Source organism: Papaver somniferum, unplaced genomic scaffold, assembly GCF_003573695.1.
Source record: "Papaver somniferum cultivar HN1 unplaced genomic scaffold, ASM357369v1 unplaced-scaffold_81, whole genome shotgun sequence".
Taxonomy (NCBI): domain Eukaryota; kingdom Viridiplantae; phylum Streptophyta; class Magnoliopsida; order Ranunculales; family Papaveraceae; genus Papaver; species Papaver somniferum.
In genome coordinates this window covers 7,119,035-7,141,256 of record NW_020651082.1, presented here as the reverse complement: position 1 = coordinate 7,141,256, position 22,222 = coordinate 7,119,035, and the positions used below count along the sequence as shown (strand labels likewise).

General features: G+C 35.7%; 2 protein-coding genes and 1 long non-coding RNA gene across 7 annotated transcripts; 1 reads left to right on the top strand and 2 right to left on the bottom strand.

Annotated features, from left to right (window-relative positions):
* Positions 1–1,804: 1,804 nt before the first annotated feature.
* Positions 1,805–4,716, top strand: LOC113345614. Of its 5 annotated transcripts, XR_003358221.1 has the most exons (8): positions 1,805–2,369; positions 2,557–2,899; positions 2,993–3,100; positions 3,203–3,433; positions 3,646–3,765; positions 3,861–4,092; positions 4,197–4,265; positions 4,358–4,716. It is a non-coding gene; the product is annotated as an uncharacterized LOC113345614 (long non-coding RNA). The 5 variants fall into 5 exon arrangements; XR_003358220.1 differs by having other exon boundaries at positions 3,211–3,765; XR_003358219.1 differs by having other exon boundaries at positions 3,203–3,765; positions 3,958–4,092.
* Positions 4,717–7,137: 2,421 nt separating this feature from the next.
* On the bottom strand, positions 7,138–9,682 carry LOC113345356 (aquaporin NIP2-1-like). The gene is made up of 5 exons (XM_026589134.1): positions 8,968–9,682; positions 8,644–8,868; positions 7,915–8,109; positions 7,746–7,807; positions 7,138–7,657 (listed from the first exon to the last, which is right to left on the bottom strand). Exons 1-5 carry the CDS (start codon positions 9,121–9,123, stop codon positions 7,384–7,386), a joined length of 912 nt encoding a protein of 303 aa, XP_026444919.1. The 5' UTR covers positions 9,124–9,682; the 3' UTR covers positions 7,138–7,383.
* A 2,743-nt stretch (positions 9,683–12,425) lies between these two features.
* On the bottom strand, positions 12,426–20,232 carry LOC113345238 (aquaporin NIP2-1-like). Its single transcript, XM_026589039.1, has 10 exons — positions 20,124–20,232; positions 19,933–20,006; positions 19,756–19,829; positions 15,761–15,812; positions 14,615–14,700; positions 14,349–14,514; positions 14,021–14,245; positions 13,197–13,391; positions 13,042–13,103; positions 12,426–12,966 (listed from the first exon to the last, which is right to left on the bottom strand). Exons 1-10 carry the CDS (start codon positions 20,230–20,232, stop codon positions 12,705–12,707), a joined length of 1,305 nt encoding a protein of 434 aa, XP_026444824.1. The 3' UTR covers positions 12,426–12,704.
* Positions 20,233–22,222: the final 1,990 nt, after the last annotated feature.

Below are 22,222 nucleotides of genomic sequence, written 5' to 3'. Positions count from 1 at the left end.
AAATGGTTATATAGTCTAAACTCTTATTTCAATCATTGAAACATTCTCAGAGGACGTTATATAGTTGTTATTCACAAACCATTTTTCGTCAGAGCAATTTTCAAAGTAATTGAAACATAACATGACTTTCATCACTAGGTAAAGATGAACTTGGCTAAAGAGAAAGCTTTACCAACACATATTTCGATAAATAGATAGGCGAGGTAAACTCGGCTGGAAATACCAAATGTGTATAATCTAAGTCTATATAGCAAAACGACATTTGTCTCAAGATATGAGATAAATAGACTTTTGAGTGATAGATAAGTTCAAGTCTCCACATACCATTTAGTCGATGAAGATCCACCAGTTCCTTGAGTAGTTCTTCGTCTTGCATGATGATTGCCATGGAGTTCTTGAGCTAAACTACACTTTCTATTCTAGTCCAAGACCTTATCTATAGTAAACTAGAAATCAATACTTATAGTTTTGATCACTAACATTGACAAACATGCTTGATATAGCAACGCATGCGAGTTCGACCGAGCAATGCTCTAACATATATATCATGGGATGAAGCTAAAATATAATTCTAGCTTCCATCATAAATGAAAGAGTTGGAAATGCACCTGGTGATAGGTGTTGGTATATACAATGTAATGTGTGTATCATAGTAGCAACCAATTTTCACATCAACTCTAATGGCAAGAAGAACTTTGCCGGGCCAATCGACTATCTTATTGAGTTGAACGAGATCCAATGTTTGCACTTATGGAATGAAAACATGATACATAAATTCTCTAAAGCACTTGAAATATATTGGTGACACATAATATATATTCACTCTAAAGTACTTGAGTTGAATCCCACCTTTATTACGTAATAAGGCCACACCACTTATTAAAACTCACAAGACCCAAATATCTAACTCATATTTGTTTTTCTTCCACTAGCTTAAGGAATTTAAACTAGTTTTTGAACTATTTACTTATAATGTGACTACGAGGATTGGATCATCGAGCGCAGTATTGCTCAAAATTTGTTTTCAAGATAGAACAAAGACGTCACAAAATCTTTACATGTACCGAGAGATAATCACCTTGTTAAATTCCAAAGTAACCCATGCAAATGGATATCATGTGGAACCTCACAATGATGAGAATGTAATTGATTGCATCTTTTCCGCGTACCGGTTGCTAATTGAATTTAAGCCTGACATTTGTGTTCTTACGCATTTTTGGTTGCACTATATATGTACCACATCGTACTATGATGGGTCACGAAAATGATTAAGTAATTTTGTTGGATATTTACTCTCAACAATTATCCGCATTTTAAAACCTTTGGCAGGATATATCTTACTGCTAGATTTGCAGGTTATTACTTTAATGAGACAGTCTTTCCGTCGTTAGGGGGAGATAAGGTATTTTCTAAAGGAACGACATGAATTGTCGTGGTGTGTTCCCACTGTGTCTCATATTGATTCTTGTACTCCACAAATGTAAATGTGAAATGACAAAGAATAATCAATTTTCAGAATGCATATTCACTACACCATTTTCCTTGATTAGTAATTAGATTTCGCAACAGCTTTGTAGCTGTTGCGAAATTTCAGTTGCAAAAAATATGCAACAGCGGAATTCAGTTACGAAACTCGCAACAACTTTAAATAGTTGCGAGTCGCAACAGTTTGAATTTCACATGTGCCACTCGTGAGTGTGGCTAGACACACTTTTAAACTGACTCATTATTCAGCCTATTCAGCTTCAAAACTGACTCAGTTTACCCTAATATTTTCGAGTAGACATAATCTTATCTCACTCTCTTCTCTCTCTCTCTCTCTCTCTCTCTATTTCTCCCTGTATCGCTACTTCCCCCTGCTACACCCGTGAATACCGACCATTAACATTGAAATTCATTCTTCCCCCTTTCTAATATCACCACCATCGAAATATCTTTCTGTCTGTAGAACCCCAAAAGCAAAACCTAATGGTCGTTGTAGCTGGTCCGATCTCCTTGGTGTCTGTAAGAAGAGGAAATCAAGAAATTATCATGGGTTTTCATTATTGAGAGTTAAGAAGAGGAATTTGAAATTAATTCTCAAATTATAGCGAAGGAATTAGAGGATTAGGTTTCGTTTTACGTCTAAGATTAAGAAGCTAATTGAGAAAACTAGGGTTTTGTTTGTGCTACAAATCGAAGAATTAAACGGAATCAATAAGTGGGTTTGTTTTAATTAGGTTTAGAATTGGTTTATTAATGGATTCGAGTTTTATGGATTAGGGTTTCTAACAGATTGGGGATTTAGGGTTCATGGATTTTAATTACAGATTAAAAAGATGAAACTGATGGTGAGAAATTATAAGAAGAAAATTGAGTTTGTATCTGAGGTAATCTTTATTACTCATTTGAATTGAATCTTTCATAACTTGTATTATCAAATTTGGTTATTGTTATGTTCAATTTTGAATTGAAAATTTGGTGGAAATGGAGTTGAGTTTCTAGTGGTGTGTAGATGATTCTTAGTTTAAATTGTCTATTATAGGAAAAGTTTTTATAGGAGGATAATTGTTGCAGGTGGTGGTGGTTTAATGAGCTACAAAACTATGAAGATTGTGATGGTGATGGAATTGAAATAATAGTTCGGTTGATGTGGTCTTGAATGAGCTACAACAGTTGATCTTAGTTTGGTTTATATTGTACTGATTTGAATGGTGATGGATGAGTATTGGTTGTGCTGAGATGCTTTTGATGATGATGCTATGGTCAGTCATAATGGTTGTGACTGAAAGATATTGAAATGAATAATGTTGCTGCTGTGAAGATGGTGGTTTAAATGTCTATGTGGATGAATGATAGTGACTTGAAGGAATGACGCTAATCTGAAGAGATTTGAAATGTTCATAAGTTTTAGGTCAAGGTATGCTAGGTTTGGATGGTTTATGTTTACTCCGAATTTATCTGCAATAGTATTAATGCTTGAACTCAATGTCGTTTGCTTTTCAAATCACAGATCTTGAAACATGAGTGGCCAGCTAGGTGGTGAAATTTTATTCCGGATCTTGTTTCAGTAGCGAAGACAAGTGAAACAATATGTTAGAATTTCATGGCTGTATTAAAGGTAATTTTATTGCATTTGAGATTCATTTTTTTCTGAGATCATATCTGTTTTAGCTTGTCAATGTCTACAAGTTTTTTTTATACATGTTATCTTTTTTTTTAGCTTCTCAGTGAAGAGATGTTGGTCTTTCCACCTGGTGAAATGATTCAGCAGAAGATCAAAGAGCTAAAATAATCATTGAATAGTTTTGATGGCATTGCTATTCTCATTGTTATGTTACATCATCATGTGTGCTATCTTCATCTCAAAGAACTGAGCTATAAGAGCAACACTGGCTAGTTGCACGCTTTCTTTTCATGGTTTCCTCTGGGCTACGTATTTGAATCCCCACTGGTTTGCGCACTAATTACTAGACTGTCTCTGTGAATGCTTTCATATTGCTTGCAGGATTTAATGTTGAGACTGTTGAATACAAGAACATTAGCTTCACTGTCTGGAATGTTGGGGTCAAGAAATATATGAATTTTGCTACATTTTTTGTTTTCTGTTCTTTTTTGCATTTTATGTTGTTACAAAGGTAATTAGTAATATCATTTCTTTTACAGATCCCTCCATTGTAGAGACACTATTTCCAAAACACATAAGGTCTTATTTTCGTAGTTGAAAGCAATGACAGAGACCGTATTATTGAGGAAAGGGATGAACTGCAGACGAAGTTTAGTGAGGTATGTGATAATATCAAACTCATTAATGTTATCGCTATTGTAGTTTACTCTTTATACTGATTTTTGCAGGTTTCCTTGTGGTTTTTGTTTTCCAGTAAACATATTGCATCTCCTAGTTTCCCAGTGCATATCGTCTGGTGCAGTCCTAGTCCTAGGAAAATGAGTGCATCTCCTTGTCGTGCTTTATTGCAGGCTTTTGTGAAGTTTGTCTAACCGATAGAAGTGGCACTTTCTTACTTCAGTTAGTGTTTTTTTATCACCTTGCTTGGTGCTGACTTCATGAGAATGAAATCTTTCGACAAAGTTGAAGAGTTTGCGGAGACTCTGGTAAGTAGTAGTGATTTTTTTGCTTTAAATGAAGTTTCCTCGCTCGTTTGATATTGGACTGTTGTTATTCTTATTTGAGAAGTCGAAATCTATTTGATGAACAGGTTAGTAAACTAGATAGAAGTTGGAAAAAGGGCATCTGCAAGACTTAACGCATGCAAAATTCTCAAACGGTATTAATCCATCCAGGCACTTTCTTTGTTTCTATGTAAAATGCTCCCTTTTATTATTCTTATCTTCCGTGATGGGATTTCTAACATTGCAGGAATATTTACAGTTGGTATGTGTGATCTACCAAGAGTATTTGGTAGAGCACAATGAGATCGATCCATGCTTTATTTTGATTAATTTCAAATATTTGGCCTACACAATCCAGGTAGAACTTAGTTCTTTGGCAAATGTACGGGTATTTGGTGTGGTAGTGCTAACCAACCAAGTGTAAAGACTATTGGACAAACATAATTAATTTTTCATAAAGCACATGAGAAGAAAGTAGTCTTAAAGTACAAAGACTCGCCTTGTGGCGCGAGGTTTCTCACAAATCCCTGGAATTGTTCTCTTGTAATGAACGTTATAGAGTTACGCTACTTAGTTAGCTTGGTAATTTCAAAAGGACTTGAAATGAAGCATATGTATGTGGTTGTTACGTATCTCTGAAAGAACCAAGAGATAGAAGATATTTATAAAAGTACTTGATAGACTTTTGTTACCTAAATCAAATGACTCTAAACCACATAGTGCATTTACAGTTAGATAGAACGCTCACTTATAGATTCAAGCAATCAGGCGGATGTGGTATACCCGTCTAAGTGGCTATTTGATTTGCAGGGGATAAACAAGTAGGTTATTTTTCTTTGCGTATTCATAAGAAAGTTCCTGATTTGGAATTGTAGCTATTTATGTTGGTGGTACATGCATGATGTGTACTCTTGATGTAATAAGAGACCTTAAAAGCTATTTAAAATCCGAATTTGAGATGAAAAATCTAAGGAAAGCTCGATCGAATACTGAGCTTGTGGTATATTATTCCACCAGTTTTCATATGTCTAAAGTTGTCAGGCAATTTAACAAAGACATGCATCCTGATAGCACTCCCATGATTAGTCGAGGTTCAAATGTATGTAAGTAACCATTTCGTCCAAAGGAATATGACGAAGATGTGTTGGGAGATGAAATTCCCATATCTAAGTACAATAGATGCATTGTTGTACTTAGTATAATAATGTACTCGATTAAATTTTACATCCTCAGGGAACTTGTTAGCTAGATATAGCTCCGCGCAATCGCAACGTCTTTGGAATGGTATTGTGAATGTAATCATGTACTTAAAAGTAACCATTGACATAAATTTGTTTTATCCCTACAAAGAAAGTAATGAAAGTGCAATCCAAAAGTTGTTGATTATGAAGGAACAATAATCTCTTCTCCAACGAAAGTAATCAGAGGGAGATATGGTAGATTATTTTGTAAGTCATTACCAATATTCAATTTCAAAAAATACATGACTAAAGGAACTGTCTGGAACAACTCTGAAAGTAATCATGGGGAGATGCCGACATCAGGGGGAGGATCCAAGGATATGATGTCGACATATTTTACTTCGAAATTGAAGCTGTGTTGCACTCTTTTTCCCTTTGATCGACAATAGTCTTTCCCAAAGGGTTTTGTTACTCGACAAGGTATTTTTAGCGAGACAACACTAAAAACATCAAGTATGTTGAACGTTGAAGACATAAAGATCGTGTTGATATTACTGAACATATCTGAATCAAAGAAATGAAATAAGATAGTCTGCTAAGCAACGTAACTTCTAGAATCAACAACAGGGTTTTATAAACGTTCAAGTCACCAAAGTAAAGTGTGATAAACTCCTTTTGACTGCATTAGACTAACGATAATTGTCTGACATCAGGGGGAGCATCTAATGGTGTGTTGAACTATTTTCCTTCACCGGGGTTACTTTTTCCCACAGGGTTTTGTTACTCGGTAAGGTTTTCAATGAGACAACAACAAACACCGGGAATGTAATTTCCCAGCTAAGCGTATTGTCTTTCCCACGAGGATTTTCTGCCTTAGGAGTTGTGAAGCAACTAGTCAACTTCAACAAAGCAAAGTGATCATCTGCAACAGATCACCTTTACTTGCATATTCCACGTTGTTCTCTTTTCCCTTCGTCAAGGTTTTGTCCCACTGGGTTTTTCCTTGTCAATGTTTTAATGAGGCAACATATACACATCCAACTATGTTTTAAATTTACTTAATATTGTACTCTTTTTCTTTAGTTCAGGTTTGTCCCTCTGGATTTTTCCTGACGAAGTTTTAATGAGACAATTAACTTAGACTCGTCGATCTTTGAGGATCGTATTGCATGTGATGAACTACATGTAACATACGAGACAACATGTGAAGAGTTGTACCAAGGTTTTGTCCCACTGGGTTTTTTCCTTATCAAAGTATTAATGAGGTAATGGACTCCGGCACAAGTCATCAAGGAGAACGACATTTGAAGAACTATATGTAAAGCATTATGTATAAAGTTTTGTTATTGAACCGCACAAGGGGAGTGTTACAGGGCCTACGACCCATGGATGTGCGGTCTAACTAGTTTTCTAGGGTTGTATATAAGAGAAACTATGTAATGATTCTATACTACTCTCCTAATAATATTGTTCTTCTCCTTCCTCTTATCTTTTCATGTTTCATCCATAATTCTCCTAAAACAACTATTTAATGTATTTGTCCCGCACACACCAAATCAAAAATACATCGTCGCGGGATGGGACAAAGCCCCGCGCACACCAAGTTGAAAAGAAGTATATGTCCGGTGCTAGCACGGGCACAAATCTAGTTTAAACGAAGAAAAGAAACATGAACCAGCGCAAAGAAACATGAACGGGCGGAAGGCGGTAATTCTGTGGGAATGCATGCGTATGACACTTTTATTGTTTTTACTTCGTATACCCCATTAAAGGACGGGCAAGAACCACGTCCTATGACTTTTTTTAGTAATGAGTGACGAGAGGCACTAAAATCAATTAATCAGGATGGATTCTTGGCACTTCGATTTTATTTCATTTACGTATGGAGTGGATTACATCACGAAAACACGTTAAAGTGCATCATTACGTGCCCCAAGAAATTATGCAAGGCAAACTAATATTTAATTATGCAAGGGCAAGGGCAACCGACGATGCTCGCGTGAGAGCAGCCTAGCACAATGGTAGAAATTATCTAGAGCAGGGGGATTGAATAATACAACAATAAATGATTTTACAGAGAATAGAAGACCAACTAGATAATCTGTAGAGGATCTTTCTTTGGAATTACATCTGGTTGCTCATCGTAATTTGATAAGAATCGACCAATCCTAAATGAAGATGACTCTGGTGATGGTGCAATTGTGTGAACTGGCTTATCCGGTCCTCTTATGAGATTATAGGACCATGCACCTGTTAGTGTCCCGAAAAACGGTCCAACAATATACACCCAAATTCCTTTGTAGTGTTTGCTAGCAATTGCAGGACCAATTGTCCGCACTGGATTCATTGAGCCACCCGACACAGGCCTAATTAATCAAAAGCAAAATTGAAACAATTTTAGTTCTATGCTTTATACATGTTTTACAGAAATATTCTGGTGATCTTGATAGATACCCGGCTAATATAGAAGTGATGCAAACGGCAGAACCAACTGCAATGCCTGCTAATTCTCCAACCTGCAATTTTGATAATATATTTTTTTAAAAGCATTGTTTTTGATAATGTAAATGTAATATGAAAAATTATTTTACGAATAATTCTTATCACGAAAACAAAACATTACTGCTTTAGTATCAGTGGCAACTGCTGCGGTGACAAACATCATGGAAAATGTGACAACAATTTCCATCACTAAAGCTTGAAAATCAGTTCCGCAAGGAGAAGTAGTTCCAATGTTGTTGATAGGGCGCAGTAAAATTAGAAGGGTAAATGATGCAACCAAAGCTCCAGTTAGTTGAGCTGCAGCATAAAAGGGTACCTACATAAATAAACACGGAGGGATCTGAGTAATTTTTTAATGTTCCAAAGATATTACTGCTATAAAGATTGCTGAAAAAGTCTAGTTTACAATAGTAGAATAGTTTACATCAGTAAAAGTCAAAATGACCCAAGATGTGAAAACAGTATATAAGATTAAACAAGTGACCTTATCACAAAATTTAAAATTTGACTTACTTTGTAGAAGTGGACAGCAGTGACCAAGCTAAGGGATTCAGTAATCTATCCATCGGTATTTTCTTCATTTTGTTTTTTTTCTACGAAAAGAATCCGCAAGAATGTTCCTCAAGGTTACTTGCTTGACTTTCTTTGTTAAAAAACGGTCAAATAAGTTAATTTAATACCTCTCATTATCTATGAGGTACAGGCTTACGTCTACGATTCTACCACCTCCTACTGGTTAGTGGCTTGACCTGACGTGACACAACACAACATACAGTTGCGTCTGATCTGCAAGTGTTAGTGTGCCTGAACCCTAAAATGTTATTAGATTAGTGCTATTTAGCTAGATTACCTGTTTCCATGGGAAGTGCCTTACAGCCGCAAATGCACAGGTAACGGCAGGATTCATATGAGCACCAGAGACATGACCAACTGCATATATCATGACCGTCACGATAAGTCCACCAGCAATAGAAGCTCCTAACTTGGAGACTCTGCCTTCATCACTATTACTTAATGCTGCTGATCCGCAAGTCACGAAAACCAATAGAAATGTAGCTATTAACTCTGCTAACACCTGTTGTGGTTATTATCAAACGCAGAACTGAATAGTTAAGAAAGAATGCGTTGCAGTTTCACGAATATATGATTAATCTGGAGTCAGAAATGGATTAACCTTTTTAAGAAAGCCGGGCGGATAATGTTCATCATATTCTCTACAAAAGAAATCGATGACCTTCAATGATGATGAAGTTTTTGTTGGTGGATTTTCCAGTATCAGCAGTGATGACGATGATGTCGGTGATGAGTTACTACTCATCATCGTCGACATAATAACTGAGAATTATATATAGATAGATTAATTTGTAGCTAATATAACACCCTACTACACAGCTTTTATAAGAACTCCACTACTTAATATAGTAATTAGGCTTTGCTTCTTACTGAGATTATCTACCAACTAGTGCACTAAGACAATCACCTCTTCATCAGTAGGGTTACACTTCGCTTTTGCTGATACATAAGGACAGCTATTGGATTTCTACGCAAGTTGCTTTTTATTATGATATATATATATATACTTGGCAGTATCTCTTGGTTGGTTGGGCTTAACTATTTCTCAAACCAAAGAGGTGTTACACAAATCAAGCTAATGTCTATAGCTTTGTCGATTTTCATGGAATTTAAAACCTTGGTCGATTTATTATGTTTGCTTAAAAAACATGTAAGATAATCTTTCGAAGGTGAATGACATAAATTTATGAGATCACTGTTTATTGAGAGCCAAATGAGCATGGTGCAAGTCAGCACGGTGACAAAAATTTGCTTGATATGAAATATTTTTCTAAACAAACACGGCATGTATAGAAAGATAATTAAAAGGAGAAGATCCCTAATAAAATTCTCTCTACAGGAAACAAAAAACAAAAAGTAAGAACAAAAAATAAAACAAAAAAAAAGAAGAAGAAAAAGAACAAAAAGAAAAAAGAAAAAGAAGAGAAGATCCTTAACGGCTAATCGTATCGCTAGCTGACCTATCCATGAGATTATCAACAGTGTGTGATGGAACCATACTATTATATCATTGGTGAACCCTGATTTTCTCCTTTTCTTTTTTATGTTCTGCGAAGGCAAGTGTACCAGTTGCAAGAGACCACGTGTGAAATTGTACAGTTACTTTTCTGGAGAGCAAATCATGCTTCAAGTTCAAGTATTAAAAGATGAAAAATCGTGCTTTGTGTAATTTATTAATTTAAAAGGGCCTATTGCATTGTGTGCACTGGCATTTTAAAGTTAAATTTTGTGAACTGGCCGGGTGTTCTTTGAATCTATGTTCTTTGTACCCAGAGAAGTCAGGGGATCATCCCATGAGTTTTCGAGTAATGATTTTTCCTCATTTTCAGTTGAGAGAACTTTGCAACCTTAAACTGTTTTTAAAAAAATAATATTTTTTTTTTTTTTTTTGCAACATTGTTACATTGTTTTCATGTAAATGAAAGAACCTAGAAGTGTATCCGGTAGAATTCCCAATGTTGTTAACAGGAAGGAAAAAAAAATACATATTTATTAGGGAGAAAGCCACGTTTATTATAGGAAAAGCTGATTTTTGTCAAATTTATTTGACTTTGGGTGGATTTAAAGTTAACCTTCCACCTCAATAATTACTTTTAGATTTTGATTTTATCTATTACCCTTAACCCAAACCATACAAACAGTAAAACCCTAACAATATCAAAATATATTCGATCGTTCTTAATCCCGAGATATTGACGCGACATGGAAGATAATGATCGCAGTTATACTAAATCCTCGACAAGCAAAAACGATCAAACAATTTGAGGTGAACAAATATAATAAACTTGTTAATGCAATACATATATATTTCAATTTGCCATGGTAACAACCAGAATTAATGATCTCATTGTTTTATTTTTATATACGTGGTTAATTTCTCATTCCCTTAGTAATGGCATCGATTAGCTTACTGTTTTGATTTTTTGTTTGCATATAGAATTTACATCTTTATGTTGTAAGATGTTAAGGTTCTCGGTGATGAAGAAAGGTCCCGGTTACAGATTTATTTGCGATGAGTCCAATGGATCTACTTTGGACCTCACTGATGCTTTTTACAGCTAATAAATTAAGTATGCTAGGGCAATACTGCAAACTCAACTCTATCATAATCATTGAGATTAGTTATATAATTTGTCTAAGTATTTTATATGTAATTAGGTCATGGAATCCATAGAGGCAGTCCGTGATCGTTGTATGGAATTAGACATGCAATCCAAGAAGTGTTGTTCGGGTAGCTATACAAGAAGAAATTACAGTCTATGAAGCAATATCGAATTAGGGTAATTCCTTTTTGTTCGTTTTTTGATTACACGAACAAAAACCAGTGGACTTTGAGGAGATTCTGAGGGGTGCTAAAGGACATAGTCCAGCTATTAAGGAAGTATGGTATATTTGTTCATTCAACATAATGGTAGAGCTGTGGTTTTTGAGGAATGCAGTTATTTATGATGCAATTATACCTAATAATGAGTACTTCCAACAAAAAATTATGAGAATTACAAAGGAAAACAATATCGGAATGAAAGGTAAAATGTGGGGGAGAGTAGATGATCTGCAGATACTTCATTTTTTTGGAATTTCAGGTATAAAAGATACATGTGCAACAGCGAAACAAGTTTTCTTCAAACTGCCAGAAGTCCATCAAGTTTTGATTTGTTGTGATGGTGCATCAAAAGACAACCCAGGGTTGGCAGGTTTGGGGTTTGTAGCTAGAGTTAACACAGGAGAATGTGTTGGAGAAGCATCAGGAGGGATTAGATTAGCTACTAATTATCTAGCTGAAGTGATGGCTTTAATAGTGGCAGGTGAGTGGGATATGAGCAAATTCTTTCAACAAATTTGTTTTAGTTTGGATTCAAAAGCAGTCATAGTGGCTTTTTCAAAAAATAAGGTGCCATGAATAGTCCAGAGTAGATGGGAGAGGATAAAAAGATTAATACCTTGCATCACTTTCAGACATTCCTATAGGGAGACTAACTTTTCAGCTGATGATATGGCTAAGAAATGAGTGTTTCTAAGCAGGGGAATTGTCATATATTATGAAGAAAAACCAAGCTTCTTAGGGAGAATGGAGAATGAGGAAGACACATATTTTAGATTTTAGTTCCTTTGATCTGGTTGTATTTTGTTTTTATATCTTTGGTTAAGTTTTATAGACTTTTTTTGTAAGTAAATATTTTTAGTAATAAAATTTTCATGATTTAGAAAAAGAAAAAAAAGATTACAGATGATTTAAGAATTGATTACAGATGATTTCAATGGTTAGGTTATCAAACCAATAATTTTTGATAGGGAAAGCTTATTACTAAATTCACCCCATATTGCCCCAAGTCAATAAGACTAGACCAAGGCCATCTTTGCCTTTAGTAAAGATGGTTTTCCCCCTATTAATTATCACTTATCAAAAAATGTTGCGAGTTGGATTTTATTCTTTTAATTACATATGGAATGGATTAAAGTGCATAACTTTTCTTTTTGATCGGTCAAGAGGAAAGGATTCACTGAAAAAGAGGTATTTAGGGGTATCTCAATCCAATAAATACAACCGACACAAAAAAGGAACCGAATTTGGAATCGATCACTCAAAGAAAAGAGCAAAAAAGTCAAGTAAGAAAACGAAACAACGAACAAACACTATATGCCTCACAACCACCTCAAGGCGACCGATATTAAAGTGCATAACTACTTGCAACAACAACACACAGAAGGCAACCTAATAATCTAACACTCGCTCAAGGGTAAACTAAAAACGCTCGCTCAAGAGCAGCCTAACAAAACGGCGCCAGAAATTATTAGGGTTTTAAATAATGCAACAACAAGTGATTTTAGAGAGAATAATTAGATAATCTCAAGAGGACCTTTGTTTGGTACATCTGGTTGCTCATCGTAATTGCGTCGGGATGGACGAATCCTAATGGAAGATGAACTTGGTGATGGTGCAATTGGCTCCTCCAAGCCTCGTATGAGATTATAAGACCACGCACCTGTTAGTGTCCCAAATAATGGTCCAACAATATACACCCAAATTCCTTTGTAATGCTTGCTAGCAAGTGCAGGACCAATTGTCCGCACTGGGTTCATCGATCCACCTGACACTGGCCTAGTCAAAAGAAAATTGAAACATTTTAGGTCTACGCTTTATCAAAGGCAAAATTAAAACAATATATATATATACCCGGCTAATATAGAAGTGATGCAAACTGCAGAACCGACTGCCAAGCCCGCTAATTCTCCAACCTGCAATTTTGATGATAAATTAATCCAAGTGTTTTATGCAAAAATATCATCATAGTACTTTTCACACAATAATGAGAACAAAATATTACTTACTGCCTTAGTATCAGTGGCAACTGCTGCAGTGACAAACATCATGGAAAATGTGACGACAATTTCCATCACTAAAGCTTGAAAATCAGTTCCGGACGGAGAAGTAGTTCCTACATTTTTGATAGGGCACAGTAAAATTAGAAGGGTAAATGATGCAACCACAGCTCCAGTTAGTTGCGCTGCAGCATAAAAGGGTACCTACAGAAACACATTGGAATTAATTGAGTGTTTTTTGTTAATTGTTATAAAGATATTATTACTAGAAAAATGGTTAAAAATTATCCTGAGATCTCATAATTGATTTTAAAAATATAAAGCATGTCCTAGTATTCACAACTTACATCAAATCAATCCCACGGTAAAAATTTCAGATATCCTGTCCAATTTAGAACTATTCGTAAGGGTTATTTTGTATTAGAGTAACGCGCCAAAAACAATAATCAACAAGTTGCCTTCATCACCAATTTTTAAAGTTTGTCTTATTTTTTAGTCTTTGCATAAGCTCATAAGAAGATGACATCAGTGAGGAAGCCTTTAGTAATCTATCCATCGCTTTTTTCTTTTCGTTTTTTCTTGTAAAAAAGGATCACCAAGAATGTTTCTCAAGGTTACTTGCGTGACTTCTCTCAGTTAAAACGGTCTAATAAGTTCAATTAATACCACTCATGGTTTATGTGGTACACAGTTATTCCCGTTACGTCTACGATTCTACCACCTGGTTTTTTTTTTGTGACTTGACCTGACATGACACAACATACAATTGCATATCTCGAGATCGGCAAGTGTGATCCAGTCTGCTATATCAGTTAGTGGTTCAGCTTGATTACCTGTTTCCATGGGAAGCGCCTTACAGCCGCAAATGCGCAAGTGACAGCAGGGTTCATATGAGCACCTGAAACATGGCCAACTGCATATATCATAACCGTTACAATAAGTCCACCGGCAATAGAAGCTCCTAACTTGGAGATTCTGCCTTCATCGCTTCTACTCAATGCTGCTGCTCCACAGGTCACAAAAACCAATAGAAATGTAGCTATGAACTCTGCTAACACCTGAGGATGATCATCAAACAGACAAGTAAATAATTTAACTAAAAAATTACTCAATTTTATATATATGACTAACTTGGAATCAAGAAGGTCAAAATAAAATAACCTTTCTAAGAAAGCCAGGAGGATAATGTTCGCCATATACTTTCCAAAAATAATAGATGAACTTCAATGATACTGATGAAGTTTTGGTAGGTTGATCCAGTATCAGTGATGAAGACGGAGATGGCGATGAATTAGTACTCATCATCGTCGACATAACGAGCAAATAACTGAAAATTAGAGATAGATATTGTTATACTAATAATTCCGTACAACCTAGCTTTTATAATAAATACTGATTAACAATGGAATTAGGCTTAAAGTTCTTACTAATAATATCTATAGAGTATACCACCAACTAGTGTAATAAGACAAAGTCTCATCACCTCATCATCGGCTGCTACATTTCGTTTTTGCTGATATACACGTACGATTAATAATGGTTTTCTACTCGCTAGTTGCTTTTGATGATGATTTATGTATTTGGCATATAATGTCTTGGTTGGTCAGGCTTAATTAAGCTTAATTATTTTGCAACCTAAAAAGGTAATACACAAATCAAACTAATGTCTGTAGCTTGGTTACAGGACCAGGTAGCATCGTTTAGTGGGTTAATGGTCGGTTTGACACGTAAAAATATATTAAAAGGAAAAACATATCACGGTCTTTTGAGAGGAAGACATGATCCATTTCCGAGGTTATTGGAATATATAATGCATGTATTAAAATAATATAAGAGAGTGTATATTTAGGAGATATACACTTTAAGGAGTTTGAGTTAAGATTATTAGTCCCACATTGTTGGGTTATTTAAGATCCTGCGGTTTATAATCTATTAGGGCCTCTCCACTCATTGCCAATTGGTTTTGAGTTGGAAGCCCATACACTTTTAACATGGTATCAGAGCAAGGTGAGGGGAAGGGAGAGGAGAAGGAGAAAGAGTTAGAAAATTGTTTTCATTAAACGAGAAGAAGTTGTGCGGAGTTCTGATGAGTTTTTCAAAAGACGAGAACGAGTTGTTTTAAGGTTTATTGATTCATGTTGTTGTGCTGGTGCTTTTAGGGTTTTATAGTTATCAAAAAAAGAAAAAAAGGTTATAAGTCATGACGAAATTAGAGAGATGAATGGGTGAGATACGAAGGACATGGAGACAGGGTTTGTCTCGTATTCGTTTTGAATAAATCAAATGACCCTTAGCAGTCGGTGTTAATTAACGTGTAGCATTTGGAAGGTGTGATGGGTGTGGAGAACAAGATCTCCTCCATTCACTTCTAAAGAAAAAAAAATAGTACTGATAAGCTCGAGATAAACAAGAACGTTAGAGTTTCGTGATTACAAAACAGGGAGAAACTAATGTCGTCCAGGCTATGGGTTCGTTGCCTAGGGTTATGGAGACATGGGTTGTGTTTCAATCCCAAACAGGAATAATTGATGGGTTCTGCTTGTTGTCAAAAGATTTGTTGCTGCTACAACAACCTTGAGATCGAGAAGAACAAGTGAGAAGAAGAGAAGGTGTTTGTTTAAATACCTGCAAACAGAAGTGTGACAATTATGTCATAGTGTTGCAAGTTTGTTACGAACAAAGAAGTGTGAAAGTTTCGCAACAAAAGCGTGACTGGAACGAAAAAGAAGAAACAACTACGAGATTGTGAAGAAAGAGAAGCAATCACCAAGAGGTGATGAGAAAAAGAACAACAATAGTAGGTTAAAATCCTATGAGTTATCGAGGGAGTACAAAAAGTATTCTATTGAAGAAACCAAGAAACCAAGAGTACAAGAAGTATTCTGCCGAAGAAATCGAAGATGGGACCGTAATGTCCTTAAACTACGAAGATGGAACAGAAACATCCTTAAACTACGAAGGGGACCGAAACGTCCTTAAACTACGAAGATGGAACCATAATGTCCTTAAATTATGAATGGGACCGAAATGTCCTTAAACTACAAAGGGGACCGAAATGTCCTTAAACTACGAAGATGGGACCGTAATGTCCTTAAACTACAATCGGGACCGTAACGTCCTTAAACTACGAAGGGGACCGAAACGTCCTTAAACTACGAAGATGGGACCGTAATGTCCTTAAATTACGAAGGGGACCGAAATGTCCTTAAACTACAAAGGGGACTGAAATATCCTTAAACTACGAAGATGGGACCGTAATGTCCTTAAACTACAATCGGGACCGTAATGTCCTTAAACTACGAAGGGGACCGAAATTTCCTTAAACTACAAAGGGGATCGAAATGTCCTTAAACTACGAAGATGGGACCGTAATGTCCTTAAACTACAATCGGGACCGAAATGTCCAAAAACTACTATGAGGATCAAAATTGGAAGATTTTTTTTTCTTTTATTTTTCACAAAAATGTGAGGGAAAGATTAGTTTAAATTTCTTTTGTCCAAGATGGGCATTCGTGATCTACATTCTCCATCTTGAGGGAGGGTATTAGGAAATAATATAGGAGAGTCTATATATAGAAGATTCGGAGTTTAAGTTGTGTGAGTTATATTAGGAATTGAATATCTTGAAACCCAGTTTTGTGTCTTGAGAACCAAGTCTTGTGATTGTATAAAGAGTTTGAAGAATCAATGAGAAAGATACACCAAAATTATTATCAATGTAATCGTTTTGTGCTTCCGCGTGTATGCTCTCCTCTCTCTTGCTCGATCCTTAACATGGTATCAGAGCAGGCTATTTGTGTCGAGTCAGTTGACCGCACCTTTACTCCGCGTCACCCGATTTAATTGTCCACGTGTTTATAAGATCCGCCGAGGCTACACGTGAGGGGGCGTGTTGAGATTATTAGTCCCACATTGTTGGGTTATTTAAGATCCTGTGGTTTATAATCTATTAGGGCCTCTCCACTCATTGCTAATTGGTTTTGATTTGGAAGCCCACACACTTTTAACATGGTATCAGAGTTAGGCCCGATTTTGGCCTCTGCGACTGAATGACGTACGTAGGTGCACGTGCTTTACACGTGAGGGGGCATGTGGAAGGACAATAGTCCCACATTGCTAGTAATTACATAATTAGCTTAAATATAATATGGAAGGGCCACTCCACTCATTGCCAATTGGTTTTGAGTTGGATGCCCGCAAACTTTAACAAAGACAAAATTAAATAAGCAAAATTTATTGATACTTAGATCTTTTATAATGGAAATGATCGATTGAAGAAACGAACGAGATTCTCATATCTCCACAACAGCAACAAGACAAAATTTTGGAAAAACAGAGTGAGTCACGTATTCAACACGCTGTCCTTAAGACATTAACGTCCGGATACATTTAAGAGTGATGCTATAGTCCTCACATGACGGATATCTCCAGGAAAAAACACCCTACTACACCTACTACTAGCATATGTAGTAGATTCTCAACTTGAGCTTGGAAACTTCCAAAAAACACTTAAGGAAAATCGTGAACGTTAAAGAAAACAATATAAAGTATTTTTTCCCTTGGGGGTCTCTCTAAAATTTGGAGAAACACCTTTTCCATAGATTTTACAAAAGTAGTGGATTTCTTTATATAATTAAATGGAATAATACAACTTAAAAAAAGATGAACTCCCCAATGTGGGACTAAAAAGCTTATATAGTCTCTTAAAACAACTAAAAAGTGGAAATTCCACGGTGTGGGACTAATAAGTTTTTCATTCACAAAAGAAAACAATAAATTATAATTTTTATTAAAACTTCAAAAATCATATTTTATTAATTGTTTTCCAACAATCCCCCACATGAATGAAAACTCAATAAAACACGAAAACAAGATAGATCTTGGTAAATCAACAACCTAATCTCATGACCCGAACTGACTGAACAGACATATCGTGCATGTTGAAGTCATACTAGTTAGCGATTCCAACGTCATCTCCCTCACACAACAGTGTGTTGACCCCATGGTCATGCTATACATTGCAAAAATCTTATAGTATAGAGATCTTTCATCTTTAGTTCCTCACAAGTGAGACTAAAGGTTCCTTTCACCAAAGTGAAAAAGCATGAACTAGTGAATCCTTAGTGACCCTTAGGTCCTAAGTTCCAGTAATACCAAAACCATCAAAACGAAAATCACATAAAAAACGCAGGAAATACCATTTTAGGCATAAATGTTCATGAGGTCTTGAACCTTTGCTTACTGAGATATTACCGGAATTACTTGCTAGAGACAGTGAACTATGTCTTGAACTGCAAGCGTTTGATGTAATTCGCGATAATGAACATGGATGATATCTCCAAGGTTGCTGCCAAGATCGTGCCGTTTTGTCCAATTTGGCCCTGGACATATCATGTTTCTCAGAATGCTCTATAGAATCAAAGCTCATATTCTCATAGGAAACGTCCCCACTTCCTCATTCAGATAGGTGAGTTTCCATAAAGAGTGTTACTGCTACACCCCACTTCAATCTTAAATTGAAACTATAGAACTCATTAAGACTTCTTAAAAGTCATCCTTCACATGCAGTCGCACTATCACGTCTACACCATAGGAAAGGGACAAAGAATGAAATTTTATGATAGTGTTTACTTTTACCCACCACAAATTAGTTGTCTCATTCAAAACGTTGATCTTGGGATCTCCAGTCAGCAAGGTTGGGTATCCTTCATGGCAAGTTTAATTTATGAGCTTAAGCCCCATCCCCCTCGATGCATTTTTAACTATCTCTTTGTACAAACCTTTCGTCAAAGGTTGTGCGATATTCTCCTTGGACTCACTACACCAAATTCTGGGATTCGTAAAAGAGTTAAGCCGTTACGAATTGGGTTTGTAACGGCCTTCGCCTGTTTCAAAAGTGGGTGTTACATTTTTCGTAAAGGCAATGGAGTCGTTACGAATTATTGGTTGTAACGGCGTTATAACAGCTGAAGGCCTTTAAGAAATGACACGTAGTAACAGCTGGAGACCGTTACGAATTTTTGTAACAACATGGTCGTAACATGCTCTAGCCATTACTACGTGGCACTTTAGTAACGTGCGCAAGCCTTTACTACGTGGCAGGTTGAAACAGCTCCAAGCTGTTACGAAGTTTTTTCGTAACAGAAAAAAATAACTTCCAGTCAACCTTGACCTGGTCAATACGACTGGCAGTTCTTTTTCTACCGGAAATAAGTCGGAATTCCAAATATCCTGCATATGCCTTTCAATCCATTCATCATCTATTCAACAACAATTTTTCAATCAATTCATACCACATTCATATCAAATTTAATCATTTCATATAAAAAATAACTGAAATTTTCCTAAGTAACAGTTATTTTTTTGTCAAGGGAATACATAGAAACTTCATAAGTTCAGTTCATTCCTATTCCCAAGGGAATACAATTTATGTGTATTACAAACATCATATTACAAACATCATGAATATATTATGTAGCTAAGCATACCATGAGAGCATATAGGTTTATCTTTGTTCGCCTCATATTCTTTATTTAAGATCAGGCAAGAGCATTTCTTCTATAAGTACCTGCAAGTGTCAAAAGAAACATATAAACTGCGGGTAAGCAAAGACAGAAATGATGGACAGCAAACTAGTTTGCACTATGCAAAGAAAATGTAAAAACAAGTAAGATTTCAAACATCACTAGTAAAATCACTCAATTATATGTTTAGATTATTTTGAGTATCCTCACCTATTGCTAACCATTTTGGTTGCAGTTTTGGATGCAGTAGAAAGAGCTTGTTTTTCGGCAACTTCAGCTGCATCGATACCCTTGCCTGTATTCAAGAAAAATACTTGAATTATTTGTTGAATGTTAAAAATATTTCATTTTCTTAATATGTGTGTAAGTTATTTTTTCACTTACTTAAAGTACTGAAAGAATCTAAGAGGACCTCTAGTTGCTATGAGCAGCAGAAGTTGTTGTCCAAGAGCATCATTCGCACGCCAAGAACCATCTGGCTTGACGTCTATCTCTGTTACATCTTCTCCACAACGACCCATATGAAAAACCATGAAATATTATGTTAAACTAAATACACACAAGTGGACTGGATAAATTCTACAAAGGAAAAACAGGAGATGAAGAGTAAGCAGTACCATGGTTGTGATGCGATTGGAATACGGGTCAATGATCATATGCTCCAAGGTGTATTTTTTGAGGCAAAAGGTGATCCTTGGTAATTTATTCTCAACATATAAAGGATCTTCTTATCAGTTGGCTCTTCAGAATTTTATTCAGGTATGTGGACTACCTTATTCCTACTGTGTCGATGATACTGCCCCCTCCCCCTTCCATGCACTCCCTGACAGTCGCTTATTTTGATGCAGTTAAGAAGAAAATTCCAAACCAATATTCTATGTCTGCAAGAGACTCTATTTTGTGGCAGTGTAATCGTATCAAGCATGCACAAGACTATTTACTAGTTGTACCTATCAGTGGTCTTAATCAATGCATCAGGCCAAGACAATTTAGAGCTGTGCTTTGCTGTCGACTTGGTATCCCATTGTTTGTTGAGAATGGTTTATGCTCAAGTTGTAACAGATCTAGCAGTGTTATTTATTTATCGATAAATGAATATTTATTCATTTAGACAATATTTCTTTAATTAAGAAATTAAATTGTATAAGAAAAGCTGTACAAATGTACCTAGAGGGTAGTTGAAGGCCTGAAAAATGTAGAGTTATTTTTCTTTCTCCTAACATAATATCTAAAATTCAACCATGTGATACTGAGATTATTCGAGCATTCAAAGTTCATTAGCAGCGTCATTTTTATTCTAGCTTCTTGCAAAGCCTTGAAGTTGACCCACCAAATCCTGAAAATACTAACATTTTGGATGCTATTAATTTTGCAACTATGGAATGGAGATTTGATGTGACGAAAAAAAAAATTGCGAATTGTTTCCGTCATCATAAGATTCGGTCCGAAGATATTGATGTTCCCGAACCAGAAAATGGTTAATTAGAAGAATATACCCAAGGACAAGGATTAACTGGTATCATTTTTAATTTACGTTATAGAAATGTGATGCAAGTCAAATATATTTTAAACTATCCTACCGAGAATGATGCAGTTATGAAATCTCCAAGTTCCAACAGATGAACAAACTATTGAGTCAGTAATGAATGATGAGAATGATCCTGAAACAGACGATTGTAGCGTCTTACAAAATGTGTCATCTAAAGATGCCTTTCGAGCGAGGGTCACTTTAAAAACTTACTTTCTACAAAACAAGCAAAATATTTCAGAAATTGTACAAGCATTGCATAAAAATGAAGGATGCAATGCATTTTGGTTTGCGTGGAAGAAAAAGACAATCAACCATGGATGAATTTTCTTTGAGATTATTTTACATATATTTTATGTAAAATTTACTGATTATGTATTTTGGGTTATTCTTGTATATATGTATATATATATTTTATATATAAAATTTAAATATCATTCGTTTATATTTCTATAGGGTCTTTAAGGATTCAATTTTCTTATTCATGAATGCAATAAGCCGGGTTATTTATTTGTCACCTTGGCCCAAGTCGGGACCGGAAAAATTATTCATTTGGCGAGGTTATTCATTTTTCGAACATTCGTTTATCGATGTTGGACTGTATGCTATTTGACAATTTAAGATTGTTGGATATCCATTAGCTATTCATTGAAAGTGTATTTAAGTTACATATGGACAATAGAACTTCGTTTATATCACCAGTGATTCAACTCGGTGGCCCTGCGATAACCTTGAACCCAAGAGATTTGGGGCATCGGGGTCCGTCTAAAACAATGGTTAGAGCAAATTAATTCACTATTTAAGAAGCATCTCTTTTTGAATAAGACAAATATCTTAAATGGTCGGATTTTATTCCGATTTATACCATCCTTCTCCTACCTACAAAAATTGGATACTGGTGCAGTTCATCGCTCTTTTTCTTCGCGATTTATTCGTAATTCGTATCTTTATTTGTATTTGGATTTTATTTTTCTTGTGTTATG